Below are 26,075 nucleotides of genomic sequence, written 5' to 3' on the forward strand. Positions count from 1 at the left end.
TTCTGTATGTCCCGAGTAGTGGAGAAAGGGAATGGCAGCTGGGCTAAGTGCCTTCCGGAGGAATGCCCAATTGGCTCTTGTTCCTGGCCAGAGGCTTAGAATTGTGTGGTGGCAGCTGACTGCTTGGTGTGTGGACAACCATGAATGGGGAGCTCTTCCCCCCCCTCCCCCCTAAAAGCTCTCATGACTCCTGTACTTATTTTGAGTCCCACTAAATGGAAGTTTCAAGGGAAGGGGGAAGAACGGGAAAAAAAAAAATCAATCGCTTATAACAGCAATAAAAATTTTTTTAACATTGAAAGTCACCTGAGCACAGTCTCTGCCCCCCTCCCCCCCATCCTTTCACCACGATGCACATAAATGGCCCTCCCAGTCAGATCCCCGGGGGAGCGCTACAAACACACCTGAGCCACAGGTGTCGGCTTAGACTAAGAGTCTCTCGATCGACTGCTGGACGGACTGAATCTGAGGCTTCAGCTGGGAACCTTCTTTGATGGTGACGGAGCAGGCGATGACCGGCCTGGACACGCCACAAGCCCGCCCCAGTGCCTGCTTGGAGCGCACGAACACGTAGGGGACGTTCTTGTCTTCACACAACAGCGGGAGATGAAGGATGATCTCCAAGGGCTCGGCATCGGCGGCCATCACGATGAACTCGGAGATGCCTCTGTTGAGTGTCTTGGTGGCTGTGGAACAGAAAGTTTCAAGGACCAGCTTCTTCCCACAGCCTGCAGAGGGCTGGCTAGTGGGACCCTCCCCCGTTTCTAGGGGAGCACCCCACTTGTTGGGCCTGAGGTTTCAGGCTTCCTAAGGCAGGCAACTCAGGGCCCCGGAGAAAAAACAAGCTCCCTGGGGGCATCTGGCCTGCATTACTCCAGCAAGTTTGCCAAGAGAATCCCCAGGGTGAGCGTGAAAGGGAGGGAAAGCTGGTCCAGCTGGGCTGTAGAATGGACCCTAAGGCCACAAAAATCGCATTCAGAAGAGACTTTTTTCCCACTAATGTCTCAATGAAACCTAGCATTTCCTTCAGCTCTGTAAAAGGACTGACCCATCAGCTTCAACGGATCGCCAAGGGGGCCCGACATAAAAGGATGAACCTCCATTAGATCAATGAACTCTCAGAAAAAGGGCCAGCAGCCTCCAGACTGTTGCAGGAACAGCCGGAGTGGGAGAGCAGCCCGAGATCCAATCTCTGCTCCCAATTACTTAAAACTCTCTGGGTCTGGGGTTTTATCATCTATACAATGGGAGGGTTGAACTGGGTGAGCTAAGGTTCCCACTAGCCCCCAATCTAGGACCCTCAGCCTTGCCTGAGGTTACCCAGAACAGCCAAGATTCCAGACCTCCTCCTTTTCCTCACTTTGTCCAATCTGGTCACCAGGACACCTGTGTACTCCCAGCCCCCAGGCCCAGGAGAGGCTCTCCAGATCATGGGAATGGAATCAGAAGCCTTGGGCAGAGTTCAGTGTTCTTGTGGGTGTTGTTTCTCCCATCCCACTCCCCTTCCCCAGCTCTTAAAATGGAAGCTTCCTGAGAGCAGGAAGGCTCTGCCCAAATGCTCATTCCTTCAGCAAGGCCCCAGCCCGACCCCACTCCAAGCAGGAAGGCCAAGGGCATGTTCCTGCCAGCTGCCTCACCTTCATTGGCGCCCTTCCGGAGCTGCTTGTAATTACAGGACTGCTGTACCAGGTCCAGAAGCTTTTTGGTGAGCTGGGCATCTGCCAGTGGGTAAGCTTTGGGGTTCACTTCAGCCTCAGTCTGGAAAAAAGGAGGATAATTAGGGTCAAGCCTTCAGCAACAGCAGTTACAGCTCAAGGTCTGGGAGAGCTGGGAACCCAGAGCATCCTGTCACAGAAGCAAGGTAGGCTCTTCCAGTCATACCCTGTGCCCATCAGGACTCATCGCGAAATGATAACAGCAGTTGGTATATCTAGAGGGCTTTCAGGCTGGCAAAGTATTTTCTACATACATCCTTCTGCCAGTCTAGTTCTGGAACAACCTCCCTCCTCTCCTCCTCTCCTCCAAGAAGCCCAGCCTGAATGGCCCACTGCTAATCCCACTTTCTCTGGGTTTACTTCCAGTCTTTCAATAGGTAAAGAGTCAGTTCCTTGAGGCAGAGACCCAATTCCCACTCCCCAGACTAGGACAAGACCAAGCCACTAATGAGTGGGAGAAGGGCCCACTTAGCAGCTGAAATCAGCAACACATGTCACTTGAGAGGGGAGGGGACAAAGAACTAAGACCTTCTCAGGTTCAGGGGACCCTCCAGTCAGATGAGGAGGCAGGCCCCAGGGGAGCAACCATACTCTGAATACCCACGTACCAAACGGGACCAAAACTTCCTGGGTGACTCAGGGGAGCAATCTGGACAACAGCACAAATCACTCTCTGAATACCCAAGTGCCAAAAGACCAAAACTCTCCGGTGACCTGTCCTGGAGGGGAGAGCCCTGGATTCGGCATCTGGAAGAGGGCAAGGAGCTCAGCCAACTCCCATCAGGCTGGACTTCTGACACTTTGCATCACTGAATGCCTCACCCCGAGGGCCCAAGTTATGGGATCAGGTGCCTTCTTCATCTTCTCCCAAGAGTGACCAACTCCTGCTTACAGGGGGCTCACTGGGACCTTAATAAGGGCCCCCAATCAACAGGAAAACTAAGACAAAACCTAAAATCCCCATCCTTAAGAAGGTCTGTTTTACAGAAGAGGAAACTAAGGCAGGGGGATGGGAAAATTTAGGACCATGACCCAATCCCTTTTAGGTTTGGGAGTCTGGAAGTGCCATAATCTCACTCAACGCATTCACTTTACAAATGAGGAAACTGAGACCCAAAAGAGGGATAGAAATCTCCTCAGTCCCAGAGCCATCCCCCCCCCCCCAAATCCCTTCAAATCGGTTTCATTCTCAGTGCTCTCTGCCAAAACCTCCCCTTCTCCTTCCACCAGCCAATCAGGCTGAGTCTAAACAGCTACACTAACGCTACCCCACACCGGTCATAACAATCTTTGTACAGCACAAGTCTGACCTTGTTCCTTCCCTACTCAAGCACCTGCGGAGGATCCCTACTGCCCCTTCAACAAAAAAGCCCACACCGGACCTTAAGAGCCCACACAATCTGTTTCCTTTCCTACCTTGCCGTCCTCAGTCTCAAATCCAAGGGAGAAGGCAGGATTCAAGTCAAACCTCCCAGTCACCAGGGCCATCCAGGGAGGGGGGACCTTCCCAAACCTGGAAAACCTGGGCTCAAGTCCCACTCGAGCAGTCCTAGCCCTGGGACCCGGGGCAAATCACGGAGGCTGTGCGGAGCAGTCACGCAGCCCTGGGTGCCAACAAAGGTGCCACGAGAAGCCAAGGCTCGGCCTTCCAGGGCTGGCTTGCGGGAGGGTTTGGGGGGAGAAGAGATAGGGCATGCTGCAAAGCCCAGAAGGCTGGCAGAGCCTCCTCGGTCTTAGGTCCCTTTATACTATGTAACTACTGGGGCCTCCCACGTGCCTCCCTCAGGCCCAGGGCTGACATAAGGAGGCAGCCAGGTTGCTAAAGGGCCAACCGGCCCCATAGAGCCGGGAAGGGGCGTCGGGGGCTCGGTCTGACCACTACGGAAATCCTAACACTTTACTCAGACTAGCGATCGCTTTCCCCCAGCGCGGCCGGTCGCTGATTAGCCGAGCGGGGATTCGAACCCGGACGCCCAACCACCGCGTTCGTTTCACAATACGGTGGCCTACGGGCCACCGGCCCCAACGTGTACGGTGGGGGCGGGCCTCGCTTCTCCACGTGCGCTGGGGCCTCCGCGGTAAACGGGGCAAATGGAAGTAGGACGTCCCTGGCGCCGCGGCCGTTTTTCCCGCGTCGCTCCCACGTGGAGGCCTGGGAGGCTCTGCCTCTGCTCCCCGAGGCCTCCCTCGCGGCGCGACTGCAGGAGGCGTCTCCCCGAATTTCACTGGGAGCCGGCGCGGCGGAGGGCCGGGGATAGAACGCAAAGTTTCCACTTTCTCTGCGGCGGCACCCTCCCCCCCACCCCAGTCTGCTTCCATAACGGCCCGAGAACCCGGCCGAGGATACAATGTTTCCACTTCCCGAGCCGCCCCGCCTCCGAACGCTGCTGGGCGCGCGGGCCGCCGGGTGGGACACAATGTTTCCGCTTCCTCAGCAGCGCGCAGAGCCCCGGCCCGGGCCCGCAGCCACCGCCGGCCGGCCGCCCTCCGCGCCGCGCACATGCCGGCGGCCCGCCCCGGCTCTCCCGGCAACACCCGCGGCACTCACCATCCTGGCGATCCTGCCGTCCGACCCCCTCCTCGGAAGAGCGCTGGGAAGGCGGGAGCAGGACGAGTCCTCTCGGCTCGGAAGCTTCACGGAGGATGCCTGAAGTAGAAAAGGCCCCGTTCGGGGCACCGGGGAATGAGGCTGCTGGGAAAGAGGGCGGAGCCACGCGCGGAGTCCTTTAGCCCGCCCCCTCTCTCCTCTCCTCTCCCCTCCCCTCCCGTCCGCTCCTCCACATCACCCCCCTCCCTCCCCGGATGTCCCCGGCTGGGGGCCTAACCTTCCGGGATGAAACCCGCGCCTGATACTTGTGTTTGCTGATGCTTTCACTCGGGTAATCTCTCCATCATTCACTTAGCCCGGGCTTGCCGCGCTCGGGGTCCCACGTCTGCCTTGCGGATATACTAAGGGTCTGCCCCTCCTTTCCCTGAGATAGCCCTTCCCACACCTGGGATTCAAATTCGGGATCCCCTAGTCTAGGGGTCCTAAGCACGGGCGCCCATCGTCTTGTTTGCGTGTGCATGTAGTCGCCCCCGTTTTTTGTTTTTGTTTTTCAGTTGAGACAATCAGGGCTAAGGCCTATTTTAATAGCATCAGTCTCCTAGCCCCTGAGGTTCCTGACCCTCCAAATCCCGCTTCCGCTTTTTCATTGGCTATCCCGGGGCTTTTCTCTCCCTTGAAGTCTCCGCCCCCGGTTTCTGGGCTGCCACCGTTCTAGTTTCAGTCCAAATCTGCCCTTCGAGGAAGCCGGAAGGGCCCCCACTCAAAGCTCTTGCCTCCCTTGGTGATTAGCTCCAAGGGAGCCTGTATGAATGTTGTGTGGGGTGTTCCAAAGTCTACAAATGTGGGGGACACCTCTCGAAGTTCCCCACCAGCACCCACTCTTTAGATGGTAAGAACCTGGGAGGGTGGGGGGTCACAATTATTTTATTTTATTTTATTTTACTCCCCAGGGCATAGCACAAGGCCTGATTACATATTTTATAGTAGACACTATAAAAACTCTTCTTGACTTGAATAGAATTATTTTCCTTTATAATTTTAAGTATTTTATTTGTGCATTTAAAAACATGATTCTGAGAATGGTTAATGGGTTTCATTGGACTGGCTGAAGGGTTTTAAGATTCATCGGGACCTCATTTAGGACTACTGGAGTGGTTTTTCCTGTTCTCCTCCTGCTTTTTTGACAGATGAGGAAATGGAGGCAAGCAGGGTGAGGTGACCTGACCAAGATCATACAACTAATTAGTACCTGGGGTCACATTTGAACTCGGGTCTTCCTGACTCCAAACTTGGTACTCCATTCATTGTGCCACCCAGCTACTCCTACCTGGAGGAAAACCATAAAAAAAAGTCAAAGAACCCCTGACCTAGTTAGATCACCCTCAGTGTACCGAAAGGGAAACTGAGGCTCAGAGAGGCGAAGGAGAAGGACTGCCTAGGACCTCACGGGCTAATACCAACAGAACACCATAAATGGGGGCTCTAAATGAAGAAGGTTGCTCATTTTGCCCTAATGGTCACAGAAGCAGTTCTTTTTCCTTAAACCAGAGGAAGCCTCCTTTATAGGGGCTTGACCTTGGGGCCAAGTTCTAATTCTTTGTCGTAAGAGAGATTCAGTTTCAGGGAGTGCTCAGGGAGGGCAGCGGTAGATTCTGAACCATCTAACTTAAAAAAGCAAAACTATCACTAAAACCATTCTGGTTTTGATTTTTAAATAGAAAAAGAAAAAATGACAGAGGTTTGAAATGGGCACTTCCTCAGCAACCACCACTGCTGCCCTCTCAGGCCCCCAAAGATCTTGGCAAATCGAGTGCCTTTTTCTTGGGGCTCCAAAGAGGGATGGCCTCTGCTTCATAGCCTTGCCCAGGACTCTTTGCAAGCAACAAGTTGGGTTTTTTTTTCTTAATAGTAATTTATTTTCCAATTATATATAAAGATAGCTTTTAACATTCATTTGTGTAAGATTTTAAGTTCTAGAATTTTTTCTCTTCTCCAAGGCAGCAAGCAATCATAGTTTATACATGTACAGTTGTTTTAAACATATTTCCTCATTAGTAGTGTTGGGGAAAAAAATCAGAACAAAAGGGAAATATCATGAGAGAAAAAAAAGTAAACAAATTTTTAAAAAGGTGAAAACACTATGCTTTGATCCTCATTCAGTCTCCATGGCTCGCTCTCTGGATGCAGATGGGCGTTTGCCATCCCAAGTCTGTTGGCATTGCCTTGGATCACCACCTTGCTGAGAAGATCCAAGTCCATCACAGTCAATTGTCTCACAATCTGAGCAAGTTCTCAATGAATATTGTTGGAAGAGAACAGGCGACTCTTCTTTCTTATTGATTATGTGACCTTGGACTCTTCATTGCTTCTGTAAAGAGAGTTGGAAGCGGTCTTTTTCTTTGCATACTTAGCATCTAGTATGGATCTCCACCCTTATCACCTTGTATTTCCCTCCAGACTCCAGTGTTTTGACACTTAGTAAAAGTACTTAATAAATACTCCTTGTTTGTTTGTTTTATTCATTCATAGAGTAGGATCTTAGATTCTGAGCTTGAATTCACACACCAATTAGCCATCTTTGCCAGTGCTGTTAACTCAGACTGGTGCAGAGAATGCTGAGTTTGCCTTAGTGACTCAGAAAGGGCCCTGATTGCTTCAGGAGCTTTGGAAAAGACAGATTGTCTTTCTCAATCTCTCTCCCCTCCACTTTGAGATGAATTACAGATATAGAGACTTGTATGCATTGTCAAACTTTTCAATGCATCATCAGTTGTGCTGATTTTTTTCCTCTTAAAAATACTATTTGTTATACGACATGGCTCTGGGAGGGATCCCCGGGGGATACTATGGCGATGTGAAATAAGGAAGACAACTATAAACACTTTAAAAATAAAGACTGAAACTAAAAGATACTAGAGAAGCTGGTTTCCCAGCAGATCCTTCACTTCAGACAATTCTGATCTCAATGAAGGGCCTTTCTGATGTCATCTCACCCCCATCCAAAAAGCTCATTCCCTCTTATGTATTTTCTGTTACATTCAAGCATATGTAACTGCTCTGATTTCTGTTTGTGATGTTCTTTTGTGTATTGTCACTTGGTGGGGACGTAGGTAAACTAAGGACCAGCTCCTATGAAAATGACTCATGTTCTGAACCCGAAAAACCGTTTCCCTCAACCAGCAGAATTTAGAGGAGCAAGCAGCTAAGACTCTTCTAGTCCAATCCCCTCCCAGAGCCTGCAGATCAGTGGCCAGCTTTAAGGCCTTTCTTCTTCTCCCCTCAAGGCACAAGTCCCAGTCTCCCTTGCAAGAGCAGTGGGAAAGATTCCAGAGATACAGATCTTCCTCCCAGCAACATTTGGACGGTCTGTGAGGTCATTTGTCCAAGCAGCACAAACCATACACAGACCAAATAAAGTTGTAGTTAGCTCATTTTTCAGTTATAGCCTACTCTTCATGATACTAACTGGGGGTTTTCTTGGCAGAGATACTGAAGTGTGAGCCATTTCCCTTTCCAGCTCATTTTACAGATGAGGAAACTGAGGCAAATGGGGTGAAGTAACTGACCCAGGGTCACTCAGCTAGGAAATGTCTGAAGCCAGATTCAAACTCATGAAGAGAAGCCTTACTGATTCCAAGCCTGATGCATCCACTGCAGCATCCAGTTGCCCAGACCAAATAAATACAAGGTTATAATCTTGTATAACACACACACACACACACACACACACACACACACACACACACACACACAATATCTTATAACTGGCAAACATTTATAGAGCACTCTATAAATATTATCTTGGTTGATCTTCACAACAACCCGGTGAGGTAAGTGCTATTAATCTTCCCATTTTATGGATAAGAAAACTGAGGCAATCAATATACAAGAGTGAGTATCATACATCTGAAGTCCGATTTCTTGACTGCACAGCTGTGGTTCTGTCCACCACGGCACCACTCAGTGCCCCTAATACCCTAATAGCTAGGAAAGAGACCTTGGGCATAGCCTGGTGTCCAGAGGCCAAAGGAGAGCAGTGTCTGGACATGATGCTGTTTGGTTCTGAGCTGTCCAGAAGCATCTATTAAGTGCTCTGGCAGCCTCCAGGGAATAGCAAAGTACCCGGAGAACAAGGGGATTATCATTCCTATCTAGATGGCAGGAATGAATGTTTCCGCTCTCCTGACATGAAGTGGGCTCTCCCTTGCCTTGCTCCTCCCTCCCCCATTGAGTAGGAATTCTGCACAAGGCAGTATTTATGGTTTTGGGAGTTGGAGGGACCCTAGAACTCGGAAAGTCAGTGTCAGGACCTTAGAACATGAACCGTTAGGGTTGGGAACCACCCTGGGACATAGCAGGACAGCGGAGAGGGCCTGGAATAGCAAGGACTGGGAGGAACCTTCCAAACTAGAATGCCAGAAGTGGGAGGAACATCAATGCTGCGAGAGAACTTGGGACCGGGAAGGTGGAACGTAGAATGCTACAGCAGAGTGACAGTGGCCCTAAGGTGTTAGGAGCCAATGTCAGCCTTCAGAATGCAGAGATCAGGATGTCGGGGCCGGGAAGGCCTTCTTCCAGCATCTGGAAGGAGGTCTGGCTCTCAGCTACTTCCTTCCAGCCAAGGGGAAAGCTCAGCTTCCCGGTAAATGCTGCCAGGTGCCCACGGGCACTCGGGAATAAAGGGCAGAGAATGGATCTGGGCCTTAATGTTCTCTCCTGCCACATTTCACTGCCTTTCATAATGGGCCCGAGATGGGTCCAGGGTCGCCCCGCTGCCCTAGGCCTGTAGGAGCATTTGAAAACAGAGGTTCCACAGAAGATTTCTCTGCCCTCATTTGGGAAAACAGTCTCCAGGCTTTCCTGCTGAGACCCCCAGGCAGCTAGCCAGAGCTTGGGCTGGGCAGCCCCTTTGTGAGGCGGCTTTAGTCACCTGTGAGGCAGTGATGACCCCATGTCAAGGCTGAGGACCCGGGAACAAGCTGTTAACACCTCCTTTCTGCCCCCATCCTCTGCCACACCATCGCCCACCTCGGCTCAGGCCCTGGCCCTCGAAAGTGCCAGATGTTGCTGCCACTATTGGGCATCTGTGCACTGTTCGGGCGCTTTTGGGGCAAGTCGTGGGAGCCTGTGCAGGGCCTCCTGACGGATGGCTGTGGCTGCGGAGACCCCCGCTGCTGCGGCAACCTCTTCATCCTGTGCCTCTTCCTGCTCTGGCAAATCCGGCAGAGGTTCAGGAACCCCAAGAACCCGGCCATCAAGAAGAAAGGCCTCGAGGTGAGGAGCGGGGAAGGGCTGTGAACTAGGACCAGAGACAAGAGGGACACCTTTATTTCTCCACAGTTGATGTCCTTTGCGATCTTCAGGATGTTCTTTGATGCTGACAACGGTCGGACGTGGGGCAGTCCGGTCTGCAGGGCTGGCCAAAAAGGTTAAGGCTTGGTCTCAGAGGGCGATCCCTCCAGGAGGTCAGCTTCCAAACAGGGAAAGTACAGGGGTTCAGGTGCTAGCCTTGGTCCTGACCTCCGGGCCCTCACTTGGCTTTACTGGGCCTTCCGGGGGTCCTCTGTCTGTCTAATCGAAGGCTGGGCTAGATTGAAGGCTCTGAGCCTCTTTCTGGCTCCAGATCGGCTATCCTGGACCCGGTATGCCCACCAGCCACTTCTTTCCTGGGTCTCAGTCCCTCCTCCTTTCAAATGGGCAAGAGGATGGACGAGATAGTCTCTCTGGTCCCTTCCAGGTTTAAAAAAAAATCCAGAATTTTTAGGATTCTACCTGCGTGAGTTGGAGCAAGTCACCTCCCACCTCTGGCCCCATTTTCCTCACATCAAAACTGAGGGACTAACCTGGGATGGTTCCAGAATTCTCTTCCAAATTGGGGTCCAGGTTCTTGTTCCTCACTGCACCTTACTTTCCCCAGCTGCAGAATTATGGGGATGGGCCCGATAATGTCTAAAGTCTATTTTAAAGCCCTGTGGTCTCATGAAATGTTTTTGAGTCATGTTCCACTCCAGGCAAAGATACTGGAATGGTTTGTCATTTGCTTCTTCAGCGTGTCTCCATTTTACAAATGAAAATTTGAGGCAAATAGGGGTTAAATAGGGGTTCAGGGCCCCCATAGCTAACTAGTAAGTGCCTGAGGCTGGATTTGAACTCAGGTCTTCCCAACTCCGGCCCGGTGCTCTGTCTACTGCACGACATAGCTGCCCTTTTATTAAGGAGAGGCAATACAACCAAAAATAACCCTGAAGGCACGGGCTTCTGAGTCCTTTGCTATGGAATGGGCTGTGTGGTACTAGAAAAAGAATCCTGACTTCCAGAGCTGCCACTGACCAGCTGTGTGACTCTGGGCCCGGCCTTCCCCTCTCTGGGCCATCTTTAGTTCCCCAACTGTCAAATAAGAGCCTTAGACTGGTCCCTCCTGCCCGAGATCCCATGACCTTCTTGGATTGTTGTAAGGATAAAATCCGATAAAGCATCTTGAGTGGAGGCTGCCATCCTAGGGCCGTGCCAATGAGATGAAGCTAAAGCACGATTCTCATTCTGGTCCCAAGTTGGGGTGGGGGCAAAGGAGGGGCCGAAGACAGATGAGCCCCTGACTCTGTTTCCATGTGGCTACTGCAGCCATCCCTTAGTCCTGGGCCTCCCACCCTCCTCCTCTCAAGTTCCCCTGGAGAAGCCTTCCCTGTTGCTTCCCCTTCTGGCTTCCAATATTCCCAGAGCAGTTTACCTGGAGGCTGCGCCCTCTTCTCCAGGGAGGCCAATCAGGCATTCTTCTTCAAGGACCAGATGTCCTAGGGCACTGCCCCTGGCTTTAGAGGACCTGGGTTCAAATCCCACCTCTGCCCCTGCCTGCCCTTACAAGTCAGTGACCCTCCTGGGATGGGCTAAGTCCTTCCAGTCATACGTCCACGGGATCTCTGGATGCTCATTAGATTGCAAGCTCCTTAAGGGCTTTTTGGCCCTAGACATGACACTATTCAAAATGAGTTGAAGAAGTTTGCTTCTAGAGGGACAAATCAGACAGGGCTGGTCTTCGCCATTCTCTTCTGGCCAAGATTCAAATGGCAAGATTGGGAGACCTTTGATTCGGTGTGAACTGTGTTGGTTCTGGGACACCCCTTGGTCCTTTCTGTTGTGGTTGTTGGGATCCAACTCATTTTACAGATGTGGAAACTGAAGCCAAAAGAATGAAGTGACTTGCCCAGAGTCACCCAGCTAGGAAGGGTCTGAAAGTAGATTTAAACTCAGGTCCTACTGATTCCAGTCCTGGTGCTCTTAACTACTATGCTACCTACCTGCCCCCTCTCCCCCTTGTCCTTTTAACAACAAATTAAAAAAGACTAATATCCCATAATAGGGTCTGAATTCCCCTGGCTTTGATCATTCCCCTGTCCCCTTTAAGCAGCCCCTTAAGGAAGACTGGTTGATGGTTTGTTCCCATTGGTTCATACCTCCCGATCTGAGCTATTCCTGGGAACTGAGTCTTGAAAAGAAGCTGGACAGAAACTGGCTGCACAGGCAGGCTTAGTTCCCTGGAAGGAAGGCCTGTGAACTCTCCAGAGAGCCATGTGGATCAGGTTATCATGGCTATAAGTAGGGGAGGGGCAATCAGACTTTTGTCCATGATGTCACATCAGGAAGCGGCTTCTTTCCTCTTATGATCTTACTATCCTTTCACCGCATGTCCACGTCCAGATGTCCAACGTCCAAATACTCCTCTGCCTATATTCTTCCCGTCTTTTATCTTCCAGGAGTATGGTGGAACCTTGAGAATTGAGGGTCTTCAGTTTGTCTAGAGCCAGGCCATCCTTTTTCCTAGTGGGACGGCAAACTACTGAACAGGCTATATTCTGGGCTCCTTTCCCTTCCCCTGGGAACTCAAATAAATATGGCCCGGGTGCCCGAGTTCTTGGTTACAACTCTGTAGGGAACCACGTGGGCTTTGGAAGGTCCCAGGCCAAGCCAGGAATGGTGGGAACGCAATGGAGGGACAAGAGATGGAATGAGGGAAGGCCCACCAAGAAATTCTAGGTCGGGCAAAGGTCACGTGTGAGTCCAAGCCAATGGAACATCATCACAGACCTGCCTGAGGCTGGGACTGCTGAATTATGTGGACTGTGCAGGACGTGCTTGGTGCAATGGCTGGGCCAGCTCTCACTTAACTCCTAGCATCAAAGGACCGAAAATTGAGACTCGTGGCTCACTTGCCTGAGAGAGAACTGTTTTGACAGTAAATGAGTTTAGTATTAGTCCTTTGTGTTTTCACTGAGGTAAATAAGAAAGCCTGTCAGGAGAGCTGAGTATTGGTTAGAGAGCTGAGAGATCTCTCGCTTTTGTTGTGGAGAGCAATCCAGAAACATCAACTTTCCACTCCCAGGGTAAATAAAACCTTTGGTTGGGATCGGTGCCAGAAGGTGACTTTAATGAGAAATTTCCAAGGCAGGAACTGGCCTTTATAACCCAGAGTTTTATCCTAGGCCGTGCAAAGTAGACAAACGGGAGCTAGCTAATAATAATATAGATACTAAGTATTATGGGAAGGACGGGCAGGACCTGGTCTTTGTAACCCAGAGCTTTATCCTAGGCTATGCAAAGTAGACAAACAGGAGCTAGCTAATAATAATATAGATACTAAGTATTATGGGAAGGATCATCATTGGCTAGAGAAGGTATTTGGAAGATATGGCAAATGCTGTGGTGTAATGTCCGGGCTAGCTCTCTGGAGGACCTCAGGATCAGCCCGAGTCCTTGGTCTCAGTGGAGGAGGCAGGAGGCAGGAGACCCATGAGCACGGTCAAAGACGGAATGTTTCTATTTCCAGTCCTCTCAGCCCTTAAATACGTCAGTATGATTACATCATTACAGCACACTGAGTATGTGTGAACTAGAGAACCATTCCATCACCATGCTAAGTACTAAGTATGTGTGAACTAGAGAACCATCATCTCATTAATCATGCTGAGTTAACATCCTGCTGTAGGTATCTTTGTTCCAAGTATACTTCTCCAGAGTATTTGCATTGTGGTATTGAGAAAAGGACAATGGAAATGGAAAAAAATTCCCAAACAATGAGCACAGTAGAATATGTTGGCAGCTAGGGCACAGGGCAACGGGCATGGAGTCAGGAAGGCCTGAGTTCAACGTTGACTTAGATACTTACAAAGTGTGTGACTCTTGGCAAGTCCCTTCACTTCTACCTGCCTCAGTTTCCTTATTTGTAAATTGAGACTCACAGTAGCACCTGCCTCAAGAGTCTGTTCATACTTCAGGGTAGGGGCTGTACTAAATAAGGTACAATTCTTTAGCCTAAACATCCTTAATCCCTCTAAACAATCCTCTGGGTCTAACCTTACTCAAAATGTCCTATTCCATTACTTGACAATCCTGACTACTTTAAAAAGTTATCTTAAGAAAACATCATCATGGACATGGCTCTATTCAATAGCAAGATGATTCAGGATAGTTCTAATAGATTTGTGATGGAGAGCGCCATCTGCATCCAGTGGGAACGGATTGTGGATCACAACATAGTATTCTCACCGTTTTTGTTGTTTGCTTGCTTTTTTTCCTCTTTCTCAATTCCCCCCACCCCCTTTTTGATCTGATTTTTCTTATGCAGCATGATAAATGTGGAAATAAGTACAGAAGAACTGTATATGTTTCACATAGATTGGATTATTTAGCGTCTTGAGAGAGGGAAGAGAGGGAGAAAAATCTGGAACACAAAGTTTTGCAAGGGTGAATGTTGAAAACTATCTTTGTGTATATTTTGAAAATTAAAAGCTATTATTTAAAAAAAAGAAAAATATCATTAACTCTGGGAAGCCCACTGTGGCTTATATAGGTTTCAGCTACATAGGTAAAATGGATACAATGGAATTTTATAGAAGTTAGAAGAGGAAGATAAAGATTTAAATATCAAAGAACATATAGGAAAAGAGATAAACTTATAAACTGGTAATAATCCCTGGAAATGATAGTCAGAGCTATCATTAGTTACTTGACAATGCTCATTTTAAGTGAATGAAAATAATAAGCTGAGCCCAGATATTCTCTTATCAATAGCCAGTTAGTCACTGGATCTAAGCATCTCAGCTAAATTCTGGAGGCTCTAACTACCGATAGAACTTGCTCTCAAACAAATGATGGCAACAGAATCAAACCAGAAAAATTCTCTGATGATCTAAGGGAAATAGCCTGACCTTTTTCTGCCTCAGTTTCTACATTTGCATAATGAGAGGTGTTGGACTCCAAAGTCCCTTGTTAAGCTAGATCTACAGTGCCAAAGCATGTTGGATTTGCTTAATTGTTTTCAATATGACTGAAAGGAATCAAGATGGGAGGGAGGGGGAGGAGGATGCTTGGGAAGTGAGTGAGGGGAACAGTTGTATAAAAACAAGAGCATTGATAAAGCCCAAACAAAGAAAAAAAGGAAAAAGTAAGTCTTCACTGTGTTGGTAATTAGTCTCACATACATGTCTCAAAACTTAACATGGAACCAAAGTGCTTTAAATCTCCTCATTATCCTTTAAAAAACATTTTCCTCAATCACATGAAAAAATCTAAATTTTAACATTCATCTTGAAAAATGTTGAGTTCCCAATTCTCTCCTTCCCTCTTCTACCCCCTCCTATCTTCTTCAGTCTTATAATTTAAAATTAAGTTTCTATTCATCAAGAATACTTGACAGTCAGCTATTTCATTGATTCATCTCTTCCTACCACTCAAGTATTATACTTAGTTTTGCTAATAAGTGATTCTTGTTGTTATCCTAGCTCCTTTGCCCTTATATTCCAAGCTCTCTGATCCTGTATTGTAGAAGCTGCTAGATCTTGTGTTATTCTGACTGTCACTCTATGATTATGAATTGTTTCTTTCTGTCTGCTTACAATATTTTCTGCTTGACCTGGGAACTCTGGTATTTGGCTAATAATATTACTTAGAATTTTTATTTAAGGTTTTATTTTTGGCAATGATTGGAAGATTCTTTCCATTTCTATTTTACTCTCTGGTTCTAGATTATCAGGGTAGTTTTCCTTGATAACTTCTTGAAAAATGATGCCTAGACTTTTTTTTTTTAATTATGGCTTTCAGGTAGTCCTTTAATTCTTAAATTATCTCTCTTGAATTGATTTGCAGCTGTTTTTACAATGAGATTCTATTTTCCAATCTTTTAATTTTGTTTGGTTCTTAATGAATCATGGAGTGATTAGCTTCCATTTGCTTAATTTTAATTTTTTAAAAATTGTTTTTATTGAGATTCTGTAAAAAAACAAAACAAAAAACCCTTTCCATTTGACCAAATCTATTTTCAAGGAATTTTTTCTTAGAATTTTTGTATATCTTTTTTCAATGCTTCAATTCTGCATTTTAAGTCATTTTTCTCTTCAGTGGATTTTTTATGCCTCTTTTACTGTTTGGCCTATTCTGTTTTTTAAAGTATTATTTTCTTCAGGATTTTTTGGTGTTTAGTTTACCAAGCTGTTAAGTCTTTTTTTTTTTTTAATGATTTTCTTGCATCACAATTTTCCCAATTTATCCCTACTGCTGTTATTTGATTTTTAAAATACCTTTTTTGCTGACCTTCTAAATTGTCTTAGACTCTAAAATTGTTTCATCCCATCCTTTTGTTGGTTCTGCTGCTTCAGAATTTATTTTGAGGCATTATTTTAAGATTTGGAGGGAAATTTGGGAGAGCTCAGACAAAGCCCTACCTGTTCTTCTCTATCTTGGCTTTACACTGCATCCTCATTACCTACATTACTGTAACAACTTCCTAAATGGCCTTGTTGGGCTCTTTCCAATCCATCCTCCGATGCCATAGTGATTTTCCTAAGGCAAAGATCTGACCATGTCACTACCCTGCCCAATAAATCCCAGTGATTCCCTATTACTTCTAGGTTCAATTGATCCAGTACTGTTCTAGGCACTGGAAATCAAATACAAACTCCTCTAGTTGGCATCTAGAACCCTTCACAATCTAGAATCAGGCCATATTTCTGGGACTCTGACACTTGACTCACTTGGAGCATTCCATGCACGCTTCAGCCAAGCAGGTTTCCCTGCTGGTCCAGGAGCCTCGCTGGGAAAAGGATGCATTCAAGCATCACCTCGGTCCCAAGGCCTTTCCTGCTCTCTGCAGCCACTAGTATCTCATTGGCCAAACTGCCTCATGTTGGTGGTGTTGACACTTGGGTGTGTCCTTGTCTCCCACTAGGGAAGGTAAGCTCTTGGAGGGCAGGAGCTGTTCCTGTCTTAGCAAAGGCCTGCCCGGCCCGTGGAAAGTCCTTAATAAAAGCTTGTTGATGGATTCTTCCCTGACCAACCGTGTCACCGAGTCCCAAGATACTGAGAGCCCACGAGAGCTAGGGCTCTGTGGGGAGCGGGGAGTGGGAGGGACTATAATGTGAAAATAACAGAGACTTGGTGCTGGTTAGGATGAATGTGTGTGCTACAGAAGGATTTCCTCCTCTGGAAAATGGGATTATACTGATCTGCACCACGGGGTTGTTGCAAGGAAAGTGCTTCGCAAACTGTGGAAATGGGAACTCTCCTAGACTAGAGGAGACAGAGAAGATCTGCAGTTAAGGCGGGTAGTAATAAGGCTTAGAGGGGCATTGTGGGAACAGAAGAAGGCTGGCCACATGCACCATTACAGAGACGAGGCAGGGAGCTGGCGAAGTCCTCGGGGCCCTCCTTCATTCTGTAGTTCAGGAACCGGGTTCGGAGTGGGGGAGAGGCTCCTCCAAAGTCACAGAGCCAGTATGGGGAGAGCCAGGGGGCCCCAAAGCCTTACACTGGACTTTAGGTTCTGTAGGAGCCAAGGGCGTGACAGCGCCCTTCTCCCTCCTGATGCTGTCTACCTTCTCTGTTCCGTAGGTGTCCCTGCTGAAGTGGGCAGTACCTCCCTGGTGCCGCTTAGCCATCCCCGTGCCATCTCCCAGACTCTCCATCTGCCCCTGTACCCAAAAGCGCCTGGAAATCCATGTCCAGAAGTTAGTACACCGGCAAAAGTGGGGCCCCCCCCAGAAGCTCCGGGAATCTTGGGCCCAGTTCCTGCTGTCCCAGCTGCCAGGACACACGGGCCTTGAGGAGTCTGGTCAGCCTGGTGCCTGCTCCCCACTCTTCCCAAGCACCTGCAGGTGTCTGGAGGAATACCATAAGGAGCTCTATCACCTGGGGGGCTGGCAGTTTGCCTGGGGCTTCTGCAACATCCAGGCTCATCTTCTCTGCAAGGTCCCCCTGTCCCAAGTTCTAGAGGGGCCGGGCTGGATGGAACAGGCCCAGGAGAGAACGTCCCTCCCGGCACCTCTCCCAGCCTCCAGGGAGAGCCCCCTTCGAAGTTCCCCCCAAGCTCCCGAGAGCACACCTGGCCGCTCTCTGCTGTCTATTGAGGGGCCGTGCCCGCCCGTGGACCGGCACGGGGGAGCGCCGAAGGCCCAGGAGCTGGAGAAGGTGGACCAGCAGCTGGTCAGGGCTGAAGACTCCCTGACAGGCCAGACCTTGCAGATGGAGGAGGAGCTGGCGGCGGGGAAAGATGCTTTAGAGGCTACTTCTCAAATCAGCTGCGCAGGAGGGGAGAGTCACCCGTACCAAGACGCCAGCTTCCCGTGGGGCTCCGCTTTGGAGGATGCTGACTCAGACATGTCGGAGCAGGAGCTGGAGGCCACCGGGAGGGCTTCTGACACCACTCCTCTGACACAGCCCCTGCTCCAAATGGGGAAGGGGCTCTGGCCCCCCGGAAAGGAGGAAGATCTTCAAGACATCCGCAAGGGCCTCCCTGAAAGGGGGCCCAGGACAGGGAGCGGCACTGGTCAGCACCAGCAGCGTGGCCAAACCGGGGGCATCGGCCCGGAGCCCGGTCCCCAGGACCCCCCTCCGCCGGGCTGGCAGCCAGAAAGCCAGACTCCGACTCCTCCTCCCGTTTTTGTGAGCCCCTCAGAAGACAGTGACTGCGCCCCAACAGTCTCAGACACCGATTCCAGGGAGGTCACGTCTACTCACGAAGTGCCCCCCAAGCGGCCAACCCTAAAGAAGAGCTCCCGGCTCCTTCTGGAGTCCCTCATGCGCCGGAAGATCGCCCACCTCAAGTGGGGTCTCCCCCGGAGGATCCAGGAGTCCGAGTGGCTGTTTCAGCTGATGGGGCCCTCTTCCCCTTCCAATACCGGCATGCAGAGTTCCAGCTCCGGAGAAGATGAGACCAGTAAGGAAGAGGGAAGGACCCCGGCCAGGGAGCACAGCCTGGGAGAACTGGCGACCCAAAGCAGCAGCTGTGCGGCAGGGGGCACCCCGGCCTGCCAGGCCCCGAGCCTTCCAAAGGCTGCCAGGGGTACCCCCGACCCCGTGCTGCAGCCATTTATCCAGTTCAAGGAGAGACTCAAGTGCCAAGAGAAAGAAGCCCAGAAGCTGCCCTTGCCACCCAGAAAGAGGAAAGGGAAAAACGACCCAGATTGCGCAGACCTGAGGGCCTTCCCCATCAGCCTTGACGAAGTGAAGGGGCCCAAACAGTCCCCGAACCTGTGGGGGCTCCAAGACCTCTGCGACGAGGCTCTGTCTCGGGCCATGCTGCCGGTTCTCATAGACTGCGCCAGGAAGCCCAGCCCCCAGGCAGCCGCCGCCCGGAAGCAGACGGGACCCAGCCCCAAAGACCCCCCGATCTCCATGGCCTGGGAGTGGAGGGTCAGCCAGGAGGCGGCCGAGGAGGCCTCTTCCAGGAGCAGGGAGAGCAGCTCCGAGCCAAGGCCAGGCCCTTCGAATGAAGCCCCCAGAGACTTTGAGAAGCCGGGGAACTCGGGGCCCAAGGCCGGCATCAGAGCTTGGTCTCCCAGTCGCATGAAAAAGGCGCTGAACCCCAAGGTCTTCCAAGACAACCAAGCTCTGCCCTGGGCCATGGTGTGCCACTGGTCGATGCCTTCGGCCTCTCAGTCGCAGAACACGAGCGACTCTTCGGGGGACACCCCCCAGAGCCACAGCTCAGAGGCCCACCTCCTGCCGGCCGAACACCGAAAGCGGACCTTCCGGTCTCAGGGAGGCAGGGCCGCCGAGCTGGGGGCTTCCTCCTACTCCCCGGGCAGGGCCAAAGGGCCCTTCCGGAGCGTGGCCCTGAGGCTGGGCACGGCCTTCATGAACAAGATGCCCTGGGCCCCGAGGCGGGCCAGCTCGGCCACCTCCGTCTCCAACCACAGCCAGTGCCAGGAGGATCCCGACCTCCTGAGGGGGGCCGAGAGCGCCGCCCTATCCCAGACCGCCCTCTCCGAGAAGTCCTGGAGCCGGGACGAGGGCGAAGGCTCTGACCACAGAGGGCTCGCCAGGGGCTACACGTACCTGGACTTGGAGAGGGACTCCCAAGCCCCGGATCAGTCGTCCTGCGATGACGGGACCGGGGAGTCCTCCGCGCAGGCTTCCCAGAGCGACCGCGTCCCTCCCAAGTCCAGCTGGGCCAAGCGGCTGAGGTATCTGCTGACCAGGCTCAGCCTCCACAAATAGGCCCCACCTTCAGATCCTGTGCCAGAGAACACCTGGTGTGCCCTGCTCTTTCCAAAGCCTCTAGTAAAAATTGCTTTTTCAGGCTTTTCTGAGTTGGGGGGGTTTTCCCCACTGGGATGCGCGATCCTTTGGGGTTCACAGACTTAGAGCCAGCGGTCATCCGGGCCAAGGCTCTCCTTACAGAGAGGCAAACCGTGAGCCACGGCCCTTTCCTGAGAAGTCACGGTGGCAAAAAAGGTACAGGGCGAGGCTCCAAATCCGGGTCTCCTGGCTCCAAATCCAGTGTGCTTCTCTGCTGAGAGCCCAAGTTGTCAGGATCACTGCAGTTAGCGGCAGAGGCTGATTTAGGGAAGAAGTTGGGGGGGGGGGGCGGGGACCCAGAGCTGGGAAGACTAAACTTTTAGAAGAAAATGAGTGCGAGGTGGGGGCCGAACCATCAGGTAAAAGAGGGGAGCTTTGGGTGGGGGGGCTGAAAACTCCAGGGAGAGTTCAAGGCAAGGAACATTTGAATCAGCCCTCTCAAACTGGGGCTGGGAAGCACACTGAACTGGATTCCTGCAAAGGCCTTCTGGCCTTCTGAATCATAAGCAAACCACACCAGTGAAAGGAGACACGATCTACAAGCGCCCCACGGGATCTAGTGGCCCCCGGTCCACGGCTCCCCAAGCGAGGAGAAGCTCCTGGCTCCAGATTCACAGGGTGCCATCAGTCATTAGACCAGGAGTTCTTAACCCGGGAGCCATGAACTTGTTTTTAAAAATACTGGGTAATAATTTGCACGTTTTTGGTTCCCCTTCTAATCTGATGTACACATTTTATTTTATTCAATTCTGAGGGCTCCAAAGGCTTCCCCAGCCTGTCAGGAGGGTTCCATAATTAACAACAAAAAAAAAGGTTGAGAGGCTTCCAGGTGATATTCCATAGAGCATCAGGCTTGGAGTCAGTAAGGCTTCAGTTCAAATCCTGCCTCTGACACTGGGTGATCCCACAAGTCACTTCACTCCTGCTTGCCTCGGTTTCCTCATCTGTAAAATAGAGATGCCAACAATAGCACTTCCCTCCCAGGGTGTTGACACAATTAATGTATGTAAGCACTTGGCAGACCTGAAAGGGCTAGATAAATGGTTAGAGGAACAAATGTCCTGATTTAGGACCAGAGGAGCTGGTTCAACCTTTGGCTCTGACACTCAGTGGCTATTTCACAATAGACAAGATTCTTCTTATCTGTAAAATGGGGCTCTTCCACCCAAAGTGAAGAGAGCACAAGGTAAAAGTTCCTATTTCTGTAACACTCAAAAATGAACATGACGCTTTTCCCACAACCACTGAGGACGGTGTGATCCATGTAATGGGGAAGGAGACGGCCTCCATGTCAGGAAGTCCTGGCAGAGGAAATATGAATCTGCATCGGCTTGGGGAGTTCGGAAGGTCCGGTCCACCTGGGACACTGACCTTGGAGCCAGGACTCAGGCCTTATCTTTGACATCAGGTATGTCAGAGAAGCCCGGTCATCAGTCAGTCACTGGATGATTGGTGAGGAAGGCTGTCAGTGAGGGAGGCTCCACACCAGGACTTCCCCACGCTGATGCTGGCTCCTCGTTTCACACAAGGGGCTGTGAAGGCTTGGGGAAGGGAGAGGAACATGGCAGGAGGCCCTCGGTGTCCATCAATTAGACGCTGACCTTGGGCCCGTCCCTCCAGCTACATAGGGCAAGAGGTAGTTTTGTTTTCACTTGGGTCCACGTTATCCTCTTTCAGTCATCCCATTTTGGGCTGCTTATTCCTTCCACCCCAGACTTCCCAGAAAGCCGCAGTCCCAAACCAGGGGGCATCTTTGTGCCTCCTGGGAGCCCTGCACCAGCACTGCCCGACTACCTGCTTTCTTCAGTTCTCAGGACCTGGGATTCCCTTTGCTTGGTCTCCCCCAGGCTACCTCCCTGCCCGCTGCTGCCCGCTGGCCCTCGCAGGACAGACGCAACATCGCTCCCTGTCCGGAGGCTGGACCTCCAAGGAGTCTGGACAGTCTAATTGTCTGCCTCCCTCTCTCCAGACACTGAGCACTAGCTTGGACTCATTCATTCCTTGATCTTTAGACTTCGGCTCCCTCAGACTCTTCCCCATCCCAGTGATTCTGCGTTAGGGGTCAGAACTCCCAAACAAGGATTCTCACAAGGGGCTAAGCCAGTGGAATCGATAAGACAATGGTTCTCTAGTTTAGTGTGGTCACTAATAGTTCTCTGGTTCAGTACACGTACTTAATACTTAGTAGAATTCCACAAGATTCACACCTATGATGTGATTAGAATAGAGCTAGAAAGCTGGGAGCCTCAGCCAGAGTCAGATTCAGGTCTCGCAGGGAGACTCAGAAGGCCAGACACGACTCGGAAGGGACTGAGAGACAAGTTCATTCCCTCGTCCACCTTTGCAGTGGCTGGAGGCCGAAGCACGAGCCCTCGGACTCAGAGGGATTCAGTCCATCTGCATCAGCCACGGGTGGCTGGCCTGTGCTCCTGCTCCCCACTGAGACCAAGGCCTGTCTGAGGGGCCAGGGGAGCCCCAGACAAGGAGATAATAAAGGATTTGGACTTTAACACCTGGCTATTCTCGTGGTGATTAATCTACTGAAACGAAGGTTGGTCCAAAGACCTCCAGAAAACCAAACAAGAACATCACAATTCTGGCCCCTCAAAGACCTGAGCACAAACTCCATTTCCCACCTGTCTCCCACTGCTTCCTTAGTCCCACCCCTCTCTGCCCTAGCCATCCCACCATGTTCCATATCTACCTGCCCTCTTGGGACGTCTTTCATCTTTCCCCTTCTCTTTCCTTCCATATTCTGGCTCCTTTCCAGTGCCCCAGCCTCCCAGGCAGCACCAGCTCATATGCCCCCCCTTGCCACCCATGTCCACATCCAGAGGCTCCCTCCATCACTCAGTGAGGATCTTTCAATCCAACGTGGTCCCTCCATCCAGATTCTTTTCCACTTGTCCTCCTACCTGTCCGATCTTCCTGCCCACTGGCTCTTCATCCAGGTCACTATTTGTGGGTGTCCTCCAAGGCTCCATTCTGAGCATGGAGTCAGGAAAACTACTTTTTGAGTTCAAATCTGGCCTCAGACACTCCTAGTTGTGTGATTCTGCACAAATCACTTTTCTCCTGTTTGCCTCAGTTTCCTTATCTGTAAAATGGGCTGGAGAAGGAAATGCAAACCACTCTAGTATCTTTGCTGAGAAAATCATGACCCAAACCATGAAGAGTCAGATGCAACAGAACAATATAATCCTTTGGCTTTAAAGCGCTTCACAATCTGCTCCCTTCCTACTTCCTACTTTTCTCCCCTCCATATAGTCTATATTCCAGCAAGACTCTCTTTTTGGCGGCTCTTCTCACACATGTCCCCTCTCCTGGCTTTCCTTGTGCTGGAAGGCTTTCCTTTCTCTCTCTATGATTGCTGGCTTTTTAAAAATCAGCTCAAGTTTCAATCCATTCCAATTGTTCAGTGATGAAGAGAGCCATCTACGCCCAGCTGTGTGGTTCACAACATAGCATTTTCAATCTTTTTGTTGTTGTTTGCTTGCATTTTATTTTGCTTTTTTTTTTACTGGTTTAATTTAATTTTTCTTATGCGGCATGATAATTGTGTAAATATGTGTGCATATATTGGATTTAACATACAGTTCTTCTATGTTTAACATATATTGGACTACTTTCCATCTAGGGGAGGGTGTGGGGGAAGGGAGGGGATCGGAACACAAGGTTTTGCAAGGGTTAATGTTGAAGAATTGTCCATGCATATGTTTTGAAAAATAAAAAATCAGCTCAAACTCCATTTTCTGCACAAAGTTTTCCCTATTCTCTCCCCCTAGATTGTCAGTGGGCTTCCATTTACACTGTAGATGTACCTAGGGTTTTCTTGCCTGTTGTCTCCCCCATTAGACTTCCAACTTTTTCCTTTTTTTGGTCTCTCTTTGTATCCCAAGCCCGCAGCACAGTGCCTTGCACAGAGTAAGCATTTATTAAATACTTGTTGACTGACTGACATAATCCCTGTGACTTTCCAGAACAAAACACTAACCTCTGACCCCTGGTCATTAGAATATAAACTATCTCAGTATCAAATGAAGCATTATGGGATACAATATCTCTCATTAAATGGAAATAAAGGGTTATAAGATTTAAAGGAAAGTAAGCTGTATGAGGGCAGGGATTCCTTCCGTTTTATATCTACATCCTTAATGTTCAATCATTTTGTGGATATTGTTGAAGAGCTTTCTCCACCACAGATTCTGGCCTTTATGCTTCCCCTTCTCTAGTGCTATGACCAACCCTGAGTTAAGATCATTATCACTGAAGATTTATTTTCTTTTTTGCATGTTTGGTTTCACATTTTACTTGTTTCTTTCAGAGGGGTAACAATTAGTGAAAAAAATAGATGATTAATTCCAATATAAAACAACAAAAAATGAAAAGGAGCAGAAGAAAAATAACAGAAAGACATAAATATCAGCAAAAATTTTAGAAATTGCCTAAAATTTTCTCAGGATACAATAGGGAGATAATAAAAACACCGAAACACACAGAGGAAGAAAGAGAATTAGAAAGGGTGGAGTAGATGTAGTGTAAGAGAAAAACTCAAGTTACGTTTGTATAGAACTGTTAAATTCAATTCCTCAGAAACCTTGAGCAAACAATGTAAGATAATAAAAATCTCTGACCAATGAGCTTTTAGAAGAGACTCATTTGGCTCCAAACTTTTGATAAAGATGTCAAGGCCAGAAACTGGTTTAAAGTGACCAGGGGTCAAGGACCTGGCAAAGCTTTTCTTTATTGTTTAATAAGCTTCGTGCATATAAGCTGACTCACCCCGTGCAGAATTAGAACCTCATTAACAGAACATGGGATGTATGATGAGGGAAGGGGAACATGTTTAGGAGAACCATGTAAGAAAAGATGAGACCCTAAAGGGAACTAACCAATCCATTCTTTGAAGGAGGGAACTGCCACGAATTATCCGCAAAAAGCTTATCTGTTTCTGTACCTAGCACTACCTTTTCCCATTAAAAGGGCAGAGCCCACTTCTGGCCAGAATCCTCTGAACTTTCTCAATAAAATCTCTTTATTACCTGACTTTCGGAGTCAGCTTGTTTCGAATAGTAGGGACTTCCCTGAGCTCTTCCAAACGCCAAGTTCCAAAGAACTTTAACATAATGCTTTAAAAGGAAATTTTGGAACTGCAGAACCAACATGCCGTTCTATGGAAGAATTTTCCTCCAACTCCCGCCGCGGGCCAGATGCGGCAGCTGAGGACGTTTATCCCCCTCACCCAGGGCCTTATTTAAAGGCCCACAGAACAAGGGTTTTGTTGTTACTCTAGTCCGGCCCTCCAACAGTCTGAGGGACAGTGAACTGGCCCCTATTTAAAGTCTGAGGACCCCTCACTGAAATGAGAGTGGAGTCTAGTCTAGGCAATTCATAGCTCTGCAAGCCAGCAACGGGTCTTAGGGATGAGCTTAATTGACAAAGTGTTACTCCCAGACCTCGCAATTCACCTATGGTGGGTTTGACTGGCACAAGGCTCTCTCCCACTCTAGCCTCCATTTTGCCACTAAAGTGATTTCCCTAATGTCCAACCCTTCCTTCTCCCCAGTAAACTCCAGTGGCTTCTCGCCATCTCCAGGACCAAACCAAAATCCAAAGCCCTTCATACTGCTTTGCCTTCCTAGCTTTCCAGTCTGCCTAGATGTTGATTAGTTACTCTTCCAGTCAAGGACCCCCGGCCTCCTGGCTGCTCCTCAAGCAGGACCCTTGTCACTGACTCTGGGCCTCGTGGCTGCCCTGGCTTTTCCCGTCAGCTAAAATCCCTCTTCTTTCCCCTTCCCTCCTGCTGCTGGCGCCTTTGCTCTGGGACCACCTCCCACTTATCTTCTCTACATTTTGTTAGTTCGGGCTTGTCTGCGTGTTGCCCCTTCCCCACGTTAAACTGTGAGCTCGAGGCCAAGGGCTTTTATATTTGTGGCTCTTATTACCGGCCCTGACTCCAATAGGCATCTAATAAAAGCATGCTGATTGACAGAAAATTTAGTCCTCGGCATTAAAGCGCTTGGCATTGTCACAGGGTTCACAATCAGAAACCGATATGGTTTTGTTTTGTCTGAAACATTAAAGAGATATCACTACAGTCAAAATGGGGTCTTTTCATGGGCGTAGCAGCCGATACCTCCTCCCTGGGGCCCTCCCCCCCATTAGAAGGAGAATCCCTGAGATTTTCTTAGCTCCTCCACTTGTATCCCCTGAGTTTAGTGTGGGTAAGTGATTAATAATGGCTT

General features: G+C 49.6%; 2 protein-coding genes and 1 long non-coding RNA gene across 3 annotated transcripts; 2 read left to right on the forward strand and 1 right to left on the reverse strand.

Moving 5' to 3' along the window:
* Positions 1–266: 266 nt before the first annotated feature.
* SNU13 (small nuclear ribonucleoprotein 13) lies at positions 267–4,416 on the reverse strand. The gene is made up of 3 exons (XM_051962207.1): positions 4,264–4,416; positions 1,638–1,758; positions 267–686 (listed from the first exon to the last, which is right to left on the reverse strand). The coding sequence occupies exons 1-3, from the start codon at positions 4,264–4,266 to the stop codon at positions 424–426; spliced, it is 387 nt and encodes a 128-aa protein (XP_051818167.1). The 5' UTR covers positions 4,267–4,416; the 3' UTR covers positions 267–423.
* An 87-nt stretch (positions 4,417–4,503) lies between these two features.
* LOC127538433 (uncharacterized) lies at positions 4,504–6,764 on the forward strand. Its single transcript, XR_007947733.1, has 2 exons — positions 4,504–5,152; positions 6,424–6,764. It is a non-coding gene; the product is annotated as an uncharacterized LOC127538433 (long non-coding RNA).
* A 2,478-nt stretch (positions 6,765–9,242) lies between these two features.
* Positions 9,243–19,834, forward strand: LOC127538434 (uncharacterized). Its single transcript, XM_051962208.1, has 2 exons — positions 9,243–9,537; positions 17,143–19,834. Exons 1-2 carry the CDS (start codon positions 9,325–9,327, stop codon positions 19,747–19,749), a joined length of 2,820 nt encoding a protein of 939 aa, XP_051818168.1. The 5' UTR covers positions 9,243–9,324; the 3' UTR covers positions 19,750–19,834.
* The last annotated feature ends 6,241 nt before the right edge of the window (positions 19,835–26,075 follow it).

The sequence above is a fragment of the Antechinus flavipes genome, chromosome 5, assembly GCF_016432865.1.
Source record: "Antechinus flavipes isolate AdamAnt ecotype Samford, QLD, Australia chromosome 5, AdamAnt_v2, whole genome shotgun sequence".
In the NCBI taxonomy this organism is placed as follows: domain Eukaryota; kingdom Metazoa; phylum Chordata; class Mammalia; order Dasyuromorphia; family Dasyuridae; genus Antechinus; species Antechinus flavipes.